Consider the following 17,980-nt stretch of genomic DNA (forward strand, 5'->3'; position numbering starts at 1 on the left):
GGTGTTCACAACAAAATGACAACAAATTTTCGAAAGATATTTCTTTTTTTTTTCAAAATATGATATTAATCAATTATTTTTTATAGTTAATTATTGCTTTTTTAATTCATTGTGTTAATATTTTTTTAATTATATCATTAAATTAATCAAGTTTATTAAAAAAAAAAAGCCAGCCTCAGTTACTCCATTTTACTTCAAGATGGACGGTTAGCTCAGCAATCAGAAAATGTTCGAAAGATATCTCATTGATTCACACAAATAAATAAATTTGTGACCGCTTTCAGTTTCAAAATCGCAAGTTCAGCTTTATTTCCACCTTGTAACCTTTTTACTTTACCACAATGGTTCATGCACAAACCATCACTAACATTCTTTATGCCCCTTTTGACATCTTGCAGCTAACTACATGCTATTCCCTGCCTGGGGATCTCTCATCAAGGAGACAGTAGAGACTAACAGGATCCTATTCAAACCAAAAAAGTAGAAAATGAAATGTGATAAAGGGACGGCCAGAGAACAACAGAGTCTAAATTTCTAGGGTAATCAACTTCCAGATTCTCCCCCATCCTTATCCAACCCTGCTGGGACTCCAGAGTCCAGAAGAAGCTGGAATAGTAGATGAATAAATTCAATGCTGTACTTGGTGAGGTTACGGCAATCAAAGGCAGATTCAATGTGAAAATGCTGTTATCACCAGACATCTCTTAGATACCGGCCTTCCATTTGGAGTTTCTTCACCATAGACTCGGTTTTCGATGAGTCCAAGCCTCCCTGAAACACAAAAGCACAAGGATTTCATATGCTCGATGTTCCTCGGTATATACTATATAAAAAACATGTAACATTGGGGAAGAACACAGTAAATTCAAACAGAGTGACCAAGTTGAATCGACAACAAAAGTTCTAGACATGAAACACTTGCATAATATGTGCTTTCCACTTAACAGAGAAAGGGTAAAACTGCATGCATGGGCACGAATTTCTTAGTGCTGTGCTTTGTAAGAGAAGTGGCATGAGAAAAAATAGTGCAACAAAGAGAACATTAGCACAAGCAACAAGTACCTGCTCTTGTACAATAGTGTGCAAAGTCCGATGAACATCTCTAGCCATACCCTTGGCATCACCACACACATAAAGATAACCCCCTTGAGAAATTATACTCCATATCTCTGCTGCCTGCAAATGGTATTGAAATTAATCTAACATGTATAAAGCATTTAACTCGTCAACAACCACCTAATTTTGCAGTCTACAAATACTTACTTTATCTACCATCTTATGTTGAACATATTCCTTCTGTGGCCCCTCCCTTGAGAATGCAACTAATAACTCGGATATCACACCTTGCGCCACAAAATTATTGAGCTCATCCTCATATATGAAATCCTGCAAACAATAGAAATTGGAAATCAATGGGAACAGATTCATTGAGCATCAATAAATGTCAAATTAGGAAATTTGCATAGTCAAGGTCCAAACCATTTGGCGATTTCTGCATCCAAAGAAAAGCAGGGCTGGACCAAGCTGTGTACCATCCTCTTTCAGGGCCATTCTTTCCTGGAGGAATCAACTAATTAATTTTCTTCTGTTCACACCACAAAAAGAAAAAAAAAACACATAAGAAAGCAAATCCATCCACACCTGTAGAAATCCTCTGAAAGGTGCCAGTCCAGTACCAGGTCCCACCATAATAATTGGAGTTGAAGGATTGGCTGGTAACTTGAAATTTGATGTTCTGATGAAAATGGAAGCCCAACTACAGTCATGCCTTTTCTCTAGAGGAACTGCATTCTGTTTTATATATATATATATATATATATAGTTTTTGAGTGTGGGGAGGGGGGTCACAGCCAGATGTTAGATTCTCCAAGATGCCGAGCCGAGATGCACAATGCCGAGATGATCTCAAACATTAAGGGTGGTACAGAAAGTGAGAGAGTGTGGTTCTTTGAAATATATTGGAGGTTGTGTCAATACCTTCATCCAAGTTGAACACACCCCTTTGTGAATTCTACCAGTGGGACTGGGACCATATACTAAAGCACAGGTCACATGCACTCTATTGGGAGCATATCTGCAGAATACATATCAGGAAACTATGTTTTTATAATTCCATCAAGAAGATACAATCACATTTCAAAGAAATAGATCACCTAGGAGAGGATGAGATAGAATAGTAACGAGGCTGTAGGCGAGGAGCCACTGCAGCAAAAAAGATACCAAGGGGAGGTTTGGCAGATGGGAACTCAGCCATTACCTCAAGAAGACTTCTCTGACTAGCCATAACCCATTGAGAGTACTCATCCTGGATTTTTTTTTTTAAGGAAAAAAAAAAACATTTTAGACGAACAAGAATGTACAGATGACATGTATCAACAAAACAGAACAAACAAATATCAACAAAAAGTATGGATCACCCACTGACCTTGCTGTGATGATAAAAACCTGAGTCTCTCTGCCTCACTAGGTTCCCTGGCATGAGCAGCCAAAGCAAGCAAAGCAGCCTTAAAGCATAATTCACAGCCAAGAATAAAGAAAATATATCATTACACAGAAGAACCAGAAAATAAACGTGAACAAACAAACATGTGAAAATATCACCTTTTTAGGAGGGCTCAAGAGATCTGCATAGCATGCCAATGCAGTGTGAAGGGTGCATGGACCTAGGAAAGGAGGAGGCAACGAGCTTCCAATAGCTGTTCCATCCTCATTATCAGCATGAATAGAAAACAACAAATCTAAAGGTTGACCCAACAACTTCCCTGCTTCTTCAACAATTTCATTACTGTTCTCAGCATACACCCCCACATGGTCTCCAGTTTCATATCTGAGGAAAGAAATCAGAGATGAGACTGTTATTAGCACTACTGTATTAGACCTAATGCAAATAAACAAAATGCTTTTTTAAAAGGAAAAAAAAACAAAAAAAGAGGAAAAGAGGAACCAATATGGTAATAAATGAATATTACACACCAGAAAACTGCAGAAAAGAGCACTCTACAGAATTAAAAAGCACATTAAGAAACCAGCACGAATACCCCACCCAAAATATAGTGAAAAGGTACGTAGAGAAGAAAAGAATGAATACTAGAGCTTTGTGACACCACAGATCTCAAACCAAGAAGACAGCTCCTGAAGGATATCTGCTTCCTGGGAATACCAGCTTTACAATACAGAAACAGATAAATAAAGCAATGAGGGGCTAACACAAAGAAGTACAGAGTCATCCCAAACAAAGAAAAGATTTGAAACAGATATTATGGTTAATTTCCAAATGTCCCAAGCTTGAGGAAAATTTTTCAAACAAAAAAAATTCAGGATTTTTGTAGGTATACAGGAGAATAATAAGCCTCTGGGATTTGGCTTTAGTGTCAAAGGGTAGGGTGGGTCAAGTTGAAACAGGTCTGGGACCAAAGGTAAGTTAGAAAAGGAATATATAAAGGAATATAAAGTATTAGATAAAACAAACATTAACGGTATAGTGATGAACTTACATAATGCCAGTCCCTGTTATGTCAAACTCCAGATGTATGCAAGACCGGTCAGACTCAGCTTTGTGAAGCTCTTTTTGGACAGCAACATCGACTCTTCAAGAAAGAGAAAAAACATCAATTTCAGCAGTAACAAATCAGTGATGACTAACACATGCACTATACCTAGTTGCTTACCTGCATGGATGGTGAATATCAAAAGAAACATTCCCTTTTGCCAAGTTTCAGAATTTATCCTTGACAGATGCAATTGAAGGATCATGAATCACCGATCGATATTCAGGTATAGCAGCTGTGTAAGGAGTAGATGGAGAGTTCACATCATCTTCATCTCTGAGCAACTGGTCTAACTCGGGCCACAATAATTCTTTCCTAAAAAAGAAAACAAAAAAGGACCCCAATTGGGTAACTTCCACCAAGGAAACTCCATCAATCCAAAGATGAAAAAAAAGAAGGCCAGTCTCAGTTAAGACAACTGCTGCAAGACAGTCAATTCACTGAAATTCAGGATGAAATGTTCAAACATGACCATGTTGCATACCAAGCAGAAAAATCATCTTCTATGCATTGATAATCATCGCCAAGACCAACAGGAACAAGACGCTTTCCTCCTATATCAATCACACGGGAAAATTCCACCATATTTGAAATATTACATAACATAAAAAAAATGGAAAAGAACATAATGAAATCATACCAATCAGCAACCATTGCAAGACACAAAGTTAGACATGCATGCCTATCTATGGGACATACAACTAAATCAATATCCAAAACCAGCGTGAGAACAGAATCTGAAAGCAATGTCATGTACAACTTGCAACCCTGGGTATCCTGAGTTGCAAACTGTGGAATTGGCACAGCATTTAGTTATTTTTTTCCTTAACATATCCTCGCAAAAAATGTGAAAACTTGATATGCTGCCACATCGCAATGAAAAAGATTCAAAATAAATGCAGCACATACACTAGGGAGAACCATATGGACTCAATAACACTAAGTCAACAAATGGAAACATACCTTGTTCGCAGAGCAGGTCGTCAAGCTCATTTGCTATCTGTTTAGCAACAGCATGTTGTCAGATATTGCTTTTATAATATTAAGTTTCCAAGAGAGGCAGAGGGGGGGAGAGAGAACATGCCCTGCTGGTTTTACCTTATTAAAATGTTCATATTGACGGTTACCAAGGCCAAAAATGCCATAGGAAAGCTGTTGAAGCCAGATTCCCCTTTCATTTCCCTGAAATCAGAACACCATCATTGCAGGATATCTATAGTTAGAAATTCTAGTAAAACAAAGCTGAAGACATTAAACTAGCGTTGGCATTGTAATAAAGTCACCAACCTCAGTAAACCACTTATAAAATCTAGCAGAATTATCAGTTGGCTCTCCATCTCCATAACTACAATGTCAGGCTCAAAAACATCCAATGCCAGAGTTTTCAAAAAATCCAAATACATGATCAACGTACAGAAATGTATGATCAAGAATAAAATTTATCTTACGTGGCAACCATGAGCAATGCCAAAGTCTCTTTCTTCAATTTTTCTTCATATTGATCATCCTCCACAGCATAATCATCCTAATTCAAACCACAAACAACATGAAGACATGCTATAAAATTCTTAAAAAGCCAATTCTCTCAAGCGATGCTGCAACCAATGTCATTTGCAAAAAAAGTCCATCCAACTTACCAGGTCAACAACTTTAACAGCTGCTTTCTCATATCTTGCTTTGACCTCTTCAGCTAAAGCCTATGGCAATTAGCAGAAATGAGTAGAAAACTACAATAAATAAAAGTACAGCAATGCAAAGTAACATATTAAATAAACCAAATCAAAATAAAGATAGAATGCTAAAGCAGGAGGCTATACAAATGATCCTATAGTTTGAGAGTTGTATATTTCAGATCAAATAATAGATACGTACAAAGACAGAGAAGTATGTCTATCTCTGCGTGAAATCATATAGTACAGTAACTTAGCAGGAGCCGCATGACAGGACTCCCCTATGACAAAACATGAACAATAGGAGTAGCAATGTAGCATTCTATTTGGGCACTCTCTTGCAACCACCACTGTAGATGAGATGTGAGGCTCCAGCATCTCATGGAGCTAAGCCCTGAAGTTTCTCATGGGGTCATTATCAGCCAAGAACCTAGCACATGATCTGGAATGCACAAGCACCAGCTGTTCCACCATTGTCCCGATTGAAATGTCAAACATCAGCCAATAACTTAACAGTCCATCTACCATTATTGCATACAGTAAACAGTGAAGCTTTGCTAAAACTATGAAAATGCCACAGTTGGCACCACAAGACAGCCAGGATGTAAGAAACTTGTAAGCACAAATGTGAACGTATCACCAAAATCAATCAATCAAAAACTACAAATAATTCCAATAGATCAAGCTCAGTACCAAATATAAGCTCAGAAATAGTACAGCTACTCTCTAATCCACATCTAAAATTAACTTACTGCTGTTTAAAGCAAATATCAGGACAACATTTCAGCAGGGAGTATAGTAAAATAAAAATCGACTTTAACACAGCTAGTCAAACAAAATGCATAAAAGTGAGACCAGCGAGTAGGATTGCAGAAAAAACAACGAGATTGATTATCGACATTTTTTTGGTTGTTTTTTAAGAGTAAACGCGATTATTATAGTTTCAAATACTTTCAATTATGATTATGCTGTAGGCCCATTTATTTACCTTAGCAAAACCCTCTGCTGTCCCGGTCTGAGTCCCGTAAAAAATAGTAACCTTAGTTTTCCCAGCCAGAGCCTCGGACTCGTCTTCTTCATCCTTAACTGACAGTGACTTAGGAACCACCAACGGCTTCACGACTTTGCTCCGATCTGATGATCTCTTCGATATAAACGCCACCAATCCAAATACAACCGCAAAAGACGTTGTAATTATCACGACCACAGAGTCAGACACTGAGTCACCAAAAGACACCCCCAGCACTGATTCAACGAACCTAACCAAATCAGAACCACCAGAACTCATCCTTGATTAAGATATGTATAATCGCATTTTCTGTTCTGATTTTATTAAGTTTGATTTGGTTTGGTTGTCTTAAAAATGCTGCCAAGATTGGGGGGGACAGGAAACACAGAGAAACGGATACACTGTATATTATGTGAGACCACCTCTGGGCTTGCAAAGTGATTTGAGGAATTAAAGAATTAAGAACATAGAAAAAGAAAGAGTGTTTGTCGTGTCCCAACAGAAATGGCTGGAGAGTAAAGGCGTTTGACTACAAGTGCATGGCCTTCTTTTCCTTTTCTTACATTGCATTTTGGGGTTTTGCCTTTTGGCGCCTTTTCCTTTTTCTTCGGGTCATAAAAAAAGGTTAAGAATTCATTCGCTCTGCTCGTGGAGCGGAATACCGGAAAAAGAAAAATCATGAAATAGGAATTGCCTACCCGCTTTCCTTTCGGTCAGCTGCCCCGTGACCAGCCTCACAGGTCCCACTCAATCTTTTACACCGATGTATCGTCCTCCCTCGACCAGGTCATTATAAGAAAGCAAAGACTTCTCCATCAAAGTGGCTCTTCATTCCTTACCAAGCCCCTGACTACGACTATCCGACCATGATCTACTAAGGTAAGGGTCGATAGGTACATCCCAGCTCCTCTTGTGTGTTGTGTTCAAACTTCCGGGAGGCCAAGTTTGACTCGAGTGAAGTTGGCCCAGTGTAAGTGGCGGTAAAGCCATATGAAGAGAAGACTGAGGGAAGTTCTGATTCAAAAGGGAAAATCGAAGTAAAATTACATGAATTGAAATCCAACCCTGGAAAGCTTTTACAGCTCCTTGAAAAGTTGCCAACTGGTGTTGGCTTTTGGTTTTCGGAGCTGGCTGCAAAGCCCTTACTTACAAGGGTAGCGGCAGATTCTTTAGCACTCGTACCTTCATTATGGCAGCACGCGTAGCGGCTTCAGTAGCTTATCCTGGATACCTCCAGTGGTGGAGGCGGCAAAGCACCAGTGGTAGCATCAGTACCGGCATAGCCTCTCTTCTTTTTACAATAAAGAAAGGACTCGACTGGTACTGAACTTGTAGATACGGACCATACGGTTGAGTCAATTGTTGATCCAGAAGCGGTAGACGTGGTAGTTGCCCTTGAAAGGCTTCATGCGACTATTGACGCCATTCGTCGCTGGCGTCTGGCCAAGAGTGAAGTGCGTTGAACCCTTCTTTTGCTAGATTTACGAGTTTCATTCATTTAACCGCCTGCCTTGAAGCCACGGTCCAGTAGCCTCTGTCAATATTTTAGTAAGAAGAATCCCCATACCAGAGCCTGACATCTGGTCTTATCGAACCATACTGATAGATAAAGGGAGGCAGTTGTTCGTAAAACCAAAAATGCGGTAATCCCTTGGCCACTCTTCTGGGATAAGTTCAGCGAACTGTTTGATTCATGATTTATGTTTCATCTTTCGTTTGTTTATTTCAAGACATAGCGATCAATTCTAATTTTTTTCTTTTTCCATTGATTCTTTTCCGATTAAGATTAATGGCTCCATCTAGTCGAAGTGTTTATATAAATATAAATCATGATCATGGATTAACGAAATGTGCAAAAACTTTATTTGCTTCTGCCATTTTCTGAGTCTTTTTTCTTTTTGCTTATGGCATCGCCACTTCCAAACTCATTAGTTTACCTCCATTTATATGAATGATGGGTCTCAATTCGGGAGGAAGAACTAGTAATAGACATAAAACCATCCATTCTAACTCTATATTTGCTCGAATAAAATACTTAGCTAATTCCACTTGTCTAACTAAAAAATCCTTTCTTCTTTCAACTTTTCTATGATCTTCCCGTTCATTCCCTCAGGCCATGGCAGTAAAGTATGCATCCAGCGTTATATTGCATTACGTCTCTATGAATTATTCTCTCGCACTCTTCATGCAGATAAATAAGAGCAAAACTCCAAGAACTATGCTACTACTTACTTTGCTTCCACGTGAGGCAACTCGGAGAACATCTACTATTATTAAATAGTTTTTTTAATTAACATATTTAATTAAAAATATTAGTGAACTGGTATAATTATAAAAATTGATGAACAAATAGTGATTATAAAACATAACTTTTATAGCTTTTTAATATTTAAAATAGCAAATATTAAATAGATAGGAGAGAGGAGAGAGAAGAAAATAAATAAATTCAGGGACATACCTAATTTTTTATTATAATATCACTGATATCATTAAAAAAATCTAATTTAACGATATCAACAAAGACCATCAATGATAATCCGAGTGGACCACATTTATTATTCAAAATGAAAAGATAGAAGAAAAAAAAAAGGTTGTATCATACTAAGGAGAGTTCACTATAAGAAAATAATATTTTATAATCATTAAAGAGAGAGAGAAAAAAAAAAGGACTTAACTAAGTAGAGTTTGTAAGGAAGCTGGCGAAAAAAACTAATTTTTTATTTGAGAGTGTGGTTGCGATTACTTTTTAAAGTGTTTTTCATGCTGAAATGTATCGAAATGATATTTTTTTATTTTTAAAAAATTATTTTTGAGATTAGCGCATCAAAACGATCCAAAATATAAAAAATAATTTTTAGCAAAAAAAGATTAAATTTTTTAGAAATGCAGGTTGGTGATATAACAATTATCTTGTGAAATATAAAATTATTAGAGGATTCATCATTAAGTAGGTGATTAAGTATTCTTGAAGGTTGTTATATGAAAGAATATACTAAAACAAAAGTTAATACCAAGATTTATCGATCCCTTTGAAGTTAAAAAAAATAATCAAACTAGTGGCCTGTCATTAGCATTTTCATCCTATCCATCAATCTTATATTTCTATTTTGAAAAGATGAATAGAAATATAACTAATGGTTAGGGTGAAATAACTTGTGGGATATTTAAGCTAGTGGTATTATTGTAAATAGATGAACATTAATTAGCCTTCTCTTCTCTTTATTAAGCCGACGAATTTCCAATTAAGTAATGTAAAAACTTGGATGAAATAAAAAAATATTGGTATACCAAAAAAAGGCCGACAGTTAGAGATTTTACAGAAATAACAATTGAGACATTAAATTATTGGCATTTTGGTAAATTGAAGGAAAAACCGTTCTCTCGTATGATAAAGAGGCTAACGACATTTTAAAGAAGGGGAGAGCATGGAAAAATCTCTCCTTCTCATTCATTTCTTTATTTTCTCTCAAATCAAATGGCATGAAAAGTGAAAATTGAGTGATTCCTATAAAGAAACTAAACCAAAGTAGAAAAATTATGGAGTGAGAGGTTGGGAATTAGAGGATTAGAGAGAGGATGTTTGTGAAGTGGAAGGGGAGAAAGGGAATTCTTATAAAGTAATGCAAAAAGCATTATTAAATTGGATTAATTAGTACTGGTAAGGTGTTCTTTTGTAATTAAATCCATATTTCTTATTGTTTTTATTAGAGGGGTTTAAAATCTCTAAAAATAGATTTTTAGGGTTTATGTGAATTATTTAAAGAAATTTTGCTAGTTATATTTCAAATGGCATATTATAATTAAATACAACTCAAATATATATCAAATTGTGCCAGTTAAAACTTAATATGAATAGTGAACCAAGTTGATATTTTTTTTTGTTTTTTTAATTACATTCTTTAATGTCGGGTTTTTTTTAGTTTTATCAATAATCAGTTTTCATATTTTTTATCTTTGGCATTTTTAGCATATAGTAAAATAAAATAAATTTAATTCAACTAAATGGAGTCCAAAACTTGTGTTATGAGTTTGATAGGTTGATTAGGATGAACCTGGGTTTTTTTCTCCTTTTGACCTATCTAGTCGACAAAGTCATGTTTGGATAATTTTCACACAATTTAATTTAAATTATAAGCTAATCAAGTAATTATGTCAGAATTTTTCAAGTTTAAACTATTGTACCAAGTTTAATAACAATACTAAAACAAATTATAATGATCTAGATATTATTTTTATGTTCTGAAAAATTTGGGCATAACTCACATCTAAATAGCTGGCGATAAACAAATTTTCTTCTAAATTATATTGAAGAAGTTACGGTTTAAAATATAAACTAAAATTTAGTTTAAAATCTTAAAAATTTATGATTTTTTTTATCGAATTTAAAAGATTTTTTAGATTATGTTCAGCAGAAGGAGAAGGATAACAAGATTTAAAATCACCACTGTACCATTTATGAGTGCTGAGTTGGTATATAAAAATGGTCGATTTAAGAGGAGTGCTCAATATTTTCTAAATTGAGTGTTTTGAATGGTAAATTAATTTTTTTATCCTTCATATACTTCAAATAAAATATATCTCTCTCTCTTATAACAAACACCACCTAATAGTCGAGAGAGATGTAGATATCTAGATATAAGAAATTGACATTTCCATTGATTCATGGTGAAACCCGAATATAAATACTAATTGTGAAGAACTGGAAAGTTGTCCATTGCTGACGACGAAATCTTTAATTAAGAAGGATTAGGTTGCGAGGTTGGACAAATTTTAAATTTTATTTTTATTTTAAATTATTTTTTTTATATTTTCGTATCGTTTTTTATTTATTAATACTAAAAATATTTTTTTATAAAAATAAAATTTAAAATAAAAAATATATTGAAAAATAAAAATTTTCAAATTCTCAAACATTATGTGAAATGTTTGTCAAAAGTTCTTGGAAGGTCAACTTAACCAAAGAGATAGAACGAAACCGTCTTGAACCACCGAGATGGACCACTTTCTAGACAGTCGTAATGAGCTTTCAGACGAGAGATTGTAAGGTTGTTAATTTCATTTTGTTTGTTTAATTGGAATGAAATATTTCAGTTTTAGAATGTTTCGGCGTGACGTTTCGAAGTTGTACTGTTTATATATATATATATATATATTCAACAAACATAATTCAAATTCAAGATAAATTAATTATAAATTATTCAATACAAACACAATACCAAACAAATATAATTTCAAAATTTAAAATATTTTTAAATAGTCAAGATTAAATAGATCTTTAACTTAAAGTAATTCAACTTAAACAAAATATCAAAATATTATGAAAGTAAAATGTTTTAACATAAATATTTTAAATATAAAGTTAGGTCAATGTTATCAAGGCTAATGGAATCTAAAGCATCCCTTGTTTTGCTCAAATTCCTACAAAATATAAACATGAAAAAAACAACATGAATATAAACCATATATATTAGTGATAAATCTAATTTTAAAAAATTAATATCATTGTTAATGAAAATAGAATTATAATTTTCAATATTATTATTAATATCATTGTTATTGAAAATAGTCATGAAAAAAAGCTTTTTATAATTGGATGATTTAATTAATTAAATTGAACAAGGTTCAATTTGATTCAATGGCTTTTCAAGAGCGGAACGGAACATGTGGAATGAAACCGGAACGTTCCGGGCGGAATTTAGCTGAAAAAACCGGAACGTTCCGGGCGGAATTTAGCCGAAAAATCCGGAACGGACCGAGATTTAAAATGAGATAAAATTTGTTTCGTTTTGTTTTATTTTTTAAATTAATATAAAATATTTCAGTCATTTCAAATAAAACGGAATTGAATTGACAATCTTGAGATCATCAAGTATCAGGAACAAGGTTACGGCTACGGGATCGCCAATGCCATTTTGGGGCTAGGTGCATGCCCACCTTTTTGGTGCCCATATTAGTGTTTATGGCTTCTTTGCCTTCTATTTCCATGAGCCCAACTTCTACAGCGATGACGAGTCTTTTTCGTCACAAGAGAGGTCCGGAGCCCAGATTTTTTGAAAGGAAAGAGCCTGCCAAGTGTAAACACTATTTGAGCTATATACTCGTGGCCACGAAAATGATAGTAATTTAAAAAATAAATGATTTAAAAATATATTTTTTATATTTAATATTAGTATATAAAAATAATTTGAAAATATCAAAAAAATTACTTTGAAGAAAAAAATAAATAAATTTTTTTTTTCAAAAAAACTATTAAAATACAAAAACAAAGAATTTAGACCTGTTTATTTTTTGTTTTAAAAGTGTTTTTCAAAATTTTTTACTTTAAATTAATAGTTTTTTGGTATTATCATATTATTTTGAGGTGTTGATGTTAAAAATATTTTTTTAAAAAATAAAAAATATATTCTTTTAATGTATTTTCAAATAAAAAAATACTTTAAAAAATAATTATTACCACATTAAAATAACACCCAAAACTATTAATAATTTTTTTTGTTGTTGTTAATATTTCCTTCTTTTATTTTTAATAACAGGGGGTACATGTGTGCACAATGTATATGGACACAGAAGGAACTAGAGTCAAAGCTAGAAGCCAGGACCATCATCACCCAACTCACTTATTTCATGCCTCATACCAAGAACACCTTTAAAAATAGTAGTGGTATGGAAATATTTTGGTTTGCGGAGAGTTGAAAATTTTTTAAAGTATTTTTTATTTAAAATTATATAAATATAATGTTTTTTTATTTTTTTAAAATTATTTTTTATATGAAAATTATCTGAAAATAAAAAAAATTAAAATTAAAAAATTAAATTTTTGCAAAAAACTTTTCAAATACAAAACCAAATATATCGTATTCAATGGATGGGGCTCGGTTGGTGTGTGTGGGGGACCTCTAGACTGTAGTGTATATGGACTTTCTACATAACTAGTTCTGATTTAATAAAATATTAAATGAAGAGATAACGTCAAATTATTTGTGATTCGGTTCGATTCTTGCTTGATTGATAAGGTACGATAGCAGCTTCGTGCACAGTACCCCTTTGGATAGCTGTTGACCCAACAATTGGTTCCAGGTTTTCAAGTATACGCGACCATGGCTGTCTCTTTATTTTATTTTCCCCTGAAGATTGAAATCCTTGTCCTACCTTTTTCTTTCCTTGTTTTTTTCCCTCTTGGCATGGAAGTTTTTGGGTGATGAACTAAAAGATCTGATCCACGCTGCTTTTGACAACCAAAAAGAAAATAAAAAAGGGCCTTGGTTAAGTCGACCAAGCTGGGCATTTGACAACAAAATGGTCCATCTGTTTATTGATTTTAGCATCTTCGTCACCCTTACGAGTACCAAAAAGAGTAGAGAGGAAGGAGCCTCGGGTCTAGGCTAATTTTGCAGATTACACACACAAGAACTACAGACACTAGCTAATAATTATACAAGCAATTATATGATACATGTTAAAGACCAGCATACGGAAATTCTTTCGAAGATGTTCGAACTAGACTGACGCAATCGGGAAGAGAAGTCAATTACTGATCTGGGTTGTACTTCTCCGTATCTCTCACTTCCTTTCTCATGTTAAGAGCACCATCTTTACTGATCGCAATGCTCACCAGCTTGCACGGCTCAGCTGCTTCCAACATTTGGACTACACTTCTCATGGCTGGTCTCATTGCTGGAAGCCTTGCAGTGCAGAGAATTGCAATTCTCAACACGTTGACAGCGTCTTCCTTGAAAGCTTCTGGAATTCTTGAGTCCACTATACTCAACACATTCTGTTTAGTCTTCAATTTGCTGCTGACCCAATCTACTATGTCGTTGTTATCTCCATATTCTGGCTCTATTGCCCTCTTTCCACTCACCAGCTCCATTAACACCACGCCAAAGCTATAAACATCACTCTTCTCGTTCACTTTGTATGTATACCCATATTCTGGAAAATCAAAACGTATATATGTTAAATTAACTGGACTTGAAGCTAAAATGAAATGCCAAACAAGCCACAATTCCATGATGCTTCAATTAGCCACTTGACACGGGGAGTATAAAGAGATAATACCTACATATCTTCCCATGAACAAAACTACGAAAAAAATCGAAGTAAAGAGCATAATTTACTTACCAGGAGCTATATAACCATGGGTTCCTGCAATGACTTGGGTGGAGTCCTTGCCACCATTGGCTTGAATCATCTTAGCAAGTCCAAAATCAGCAATTCTAGGCTTGAATAACTCATCCAATAAAATGTTGCTAGACTTCACATCGCGGTGAATTATGGGTCTATCACACCCATGATGTAGATACTCCAAACCCTTAGCTGCCCCCACAGCAATCTCGTACCTCGTCTGCCAATCAAGCTCCATCTTCCTTGATGCATGCAATCGGTCCCATAAGCTCCCATTTGGCATATACTCATAGACCAAAAGGCTTGAATCCTCACTGGTAATGCTGCAATACAACTTCACCACGTTGACATGCCTAATTGAGCTCAAGGTCTCCACCTCTGCATCAAATTCCTTAGATTTTCTTGCCTCTTTTCCCAAAATTGGTGTAGTGCTCCTGCTCTTCTTAGTGCTAGTAGAATTTGCAGTCCAAATATGCTTCACTGCTAGTTCTTTGCCATTGGCGAGGGCCACTCTGTACACGTTGCCGGACCCTCCTTTTCCTACCAGATTCTCTTGTTTAATTGAATCAAGAATCTCATCCTCGGTGAAGGTTAACACATGGAAAGATTTCAAGTCCCAAGATTCTTCCTTCAACGAGCGGTCATGATACTTTTCTCTCTTCTTCAAGTGGAAGAAGCATGCGAGTGAAGCAAGCAAAATCATTGAACCCACAGAAAAGCAAAGGATGAGCGTACGGACCTCCTTGGAGATACTGGATTTAGGGTAGCATCGCTGAAAAGAGCTAATTGTCCGGCTACAGAGACCAGGATTTCCAGTGAAGCTACCATTGTAAGCTTCAATTGATAAAGATTGAGGTATTGGACCAGATAATCTATTGTGGGATAGATCAAGAAGACTTAGTCTCAAAGATGACAAGCTTCCTGGAATATGACCTGAAATCTCATTCTCCGACAAATTTAGAGAATTCAAAGTTGGTAGATGCCCCAAAGTGGATGGGATTTCACCAGAAAGCGAATTATGAGCCATGCTCACGTCAGTGAGAGAATAACATGAGCCTAATGAATCCGGTATTGAACCAGAGAACATATTGTTTTCCAAATGAAGACTGCTCAACTGCTTGAGTTCACCAATTTTATTTGGAATTTTTCCCGAAAACAGATTGTCATTTAACTGGACTGTAACCAATGACGTAGCTTTCGAAATCTCTTCTGGTAATTCACCAGATAAGCGATTGTTTCCGAGCAACAATTGACCGAGAGCTTTAGCGTTTCCAATATCAGTGGTCACTGGACCTTCGAATTGATTCATCTCGATGTCAATTATATTCGCCTCGGGCAATCCCCAAATTCCAGCAGGAACCTTGCCAGAAAGTCGGTTGTTGCTGACTCTGAACCTCAATAACGTTTTACAGTTTGCATAGCCAGCCGGAATTTCGCCAGTCAAGTTGTTTTGAAGCACGAGAAGCCGAGTCATAGTCCCCTTCTTGCACATATCTGGCGGAATTGAGCCGGTCAACTGATTCTCGGACACATCAATAAAATCAAAATCAGTCCAAGAACCAAGCTTTGGAGGAAGAGGACCTGTTAACTGGTTCTGGTACAACGAAACATTCACAAGTTTCTTGAATTCACCGAACTCTGCTGGAATTTCACCAGAAAGCTCGTTCGTATATAGCTGCAGAGAGACCAAATTGGTCAAAAATCTCAATTCAGACAAATCACCTTCTAAATTGTTCGTCGACGCATCAAATTTTTCCAGCTTTGTCAAGTTTCCAAACCCGACCGGCAACTTTCCCGTCAAGCTGTTGTTGAAGAGCTCGAGCTGCCAGAGATTTCGTAGCTTTACTATCTGAGAAGGAATCTCTCCGGATAGATAATTGCTACTAAGCTCCAAGTTTGTGAGCTCGATAAGATTTCCAATTTCTTCAGGAATTGTGCCTTCGATGCTGCAATTCGTCATGTAAAGCCAATTCAGTTTTGTTAGCTTGACAACTTCATTTGGAAACGGAGCTCGATCAAATGTATTGTCCCCGATACTTAGAGTAACGAGACCTGTCATGTTTTGCAGCGACTTCCATGGAAAACCGCCATTGAACCTACTCTGGTTCAAATACAGGTGCTGTAATTGACTGAGAGATGATATGTCAGGGAATGGCCCAGTGAACAAATTGTTGCCAAGATCGAGATATTGCAACTTTGTGCAGTTGTTCAAGTAATTCGTGATGGTACCGTGCAAGAAGTTGTAACCAAAAGAAAGCTTATCCAAAGACTGGAGCTGGCATATTGAATCAAGAGGAAGGACACCCTCTAAGTTCTGTCCCGAAAGCTCGATTTCTTTGACTGACTTATCTGAATTACAGGTAATTCCTGTGAATTCACATATGGGTTTATTTGAATCCCAAGAATCAAATACATGAGTATTTGATTTCTTAAGTGAAGTTTTAAGGTTTAGTAGTATTTGAAGTTCATCGGATTTGATCTTGGAGAAGAGAAGGAGAAAACAGATAAGAAGCAGAGAAGGGAAGTGTTGCATGGAAGAATAGGCCGTTGACATTTCGGCCGGTGAAACGGATACGATGGTCTGTTTTTGGGGGGACGGGGGGTTTTGGAATCAGAGAAGAAGGATGGAATATGCAGAGGGTGATGGTGCCATTTTAACTTTGATGGCGGGCGTTCACGTATTGATAGATTTACTGTGTTGTGGTTACAGGGATATTTAAAAAAAAAAAAAAACTGAAAGAGGTAGCGGATTTACTGTACATAAAACATTTTACTGTAGATACGAACAGTAAATTCATATCTTCTTTCCATTTAAAAGAAGAACTTTAGGCTAAAGGTTGATGATAAGTTTTCTTTGCAAAAAGGGTATTTTGATATTTTTAAATTCATTGAGATGGATATTTTTTTTAAAAAAAATTGCATAGTAAATTATCATAAATATATTATCGGGTGTCATGGAAGGTATTTTGAAGAAAGAAGACAGACTGTTCTGCTGCCTCCTCTTCTTTCTTTCTCTCGGTTTTTCTCTGCTCTCTCGTTCAAATTTTTGCTACTGCCTCTACAGTGGCAGTTTCATTTTAAATGAAAGAGGCAGCCAGCTGCCTCCTTAATTAATGTGGTGGTCCCCCCATCACATGGTGCGGGACCACACACAACAAATCTCTCCCTCACGCACCATGTGAGGAATTCGCCATACTGGCGATCAACATGTAAGCTTCAATTTAGGAGGCTCTGACAAGCCTGCCTCCCTTCTGCAAAACTCAAACTTCTCTCTTGGTAGAGGTTTGGTCATCATGTCTGACACGTTGTTATCGGTATGAATCTTCTCAACAACAAATGACTTCATCTCCATAGCATCTCGAATCCATTGATATCTAACCTCAATGTGCTTTGATCGAGAGTGAAAAGTAGGATGCTTACTGAGATGGATTGCACTTTGACTATCACAGTGCAACACAAAGTTCTCTTGAACTAGGCCAAGTTCATGTAAGAACTTCTTCATCCATAACAACTCTTTGCCCCCTTCAGTAAGAGCAATATATTCAGCCTCTGTAGTGGATAATGCCACACATTTTTGCAACCTTGATTGCCATGAGACTGCTCCCCCTGCAAACTTCATCAAGTATCCT

At 35.9% G+C, this 17,980-nt stretch overlaps 1 protein-coding gene and 1 pseudogene across 1 annotated transcript; both read right to left on the reverse strand.

Annotated features, from left to right (window-relative positions):
* Positions 1-284: 284 nt before the first annotated feature.
* LOC18096245 (NADPH--cytochrome P450 reductase-like) lies at positions 285-6,769 on the reverse strand (annotated as a pseudogene).
* Positions 6,770-13,511: 6,742 nt separating this feature from the next.
* On the reverse strand, positions 13,512-17,039 carry LOC18096247 (receptor-like protein kinase 7). Its single transcript, XM_006386367.3, has 2 exons — positions 14,349-17,039; positions 13,512-14,159 (listed from the first exon to the last, which is right to left on the reverse strand). The coding sequence occupies exons 1-2, from the start codon at positions 16,903-16,905 to the stop codon at positions 13,756-13,758; spliced, it is 2,961 nt and encodes a 986-aa protein (XP_006386429.1). The 5' UTR covers positions 16,906-17,039; the 3' UTR covers positions 13,512-13,755.
* Between the last annotated feature and the right edge of the window lie 941 nt (positions 17,040-17,980).

Source organism: Populus trichocarpa, chromosome 2, assembly GCF_000002775.5.
Source record: "Populus trichocarpa isolate Nisqually-1 chromosome 2, P.trichocarpa_v4.1, whole genome shotgun sequence".
Lineage (NCBI taxonomy): Eukaryota > Viridiplantae > Streptophyta > Magnoliopsida > Malpighiales > Salicaceae > Populus > Populus trichocarpa.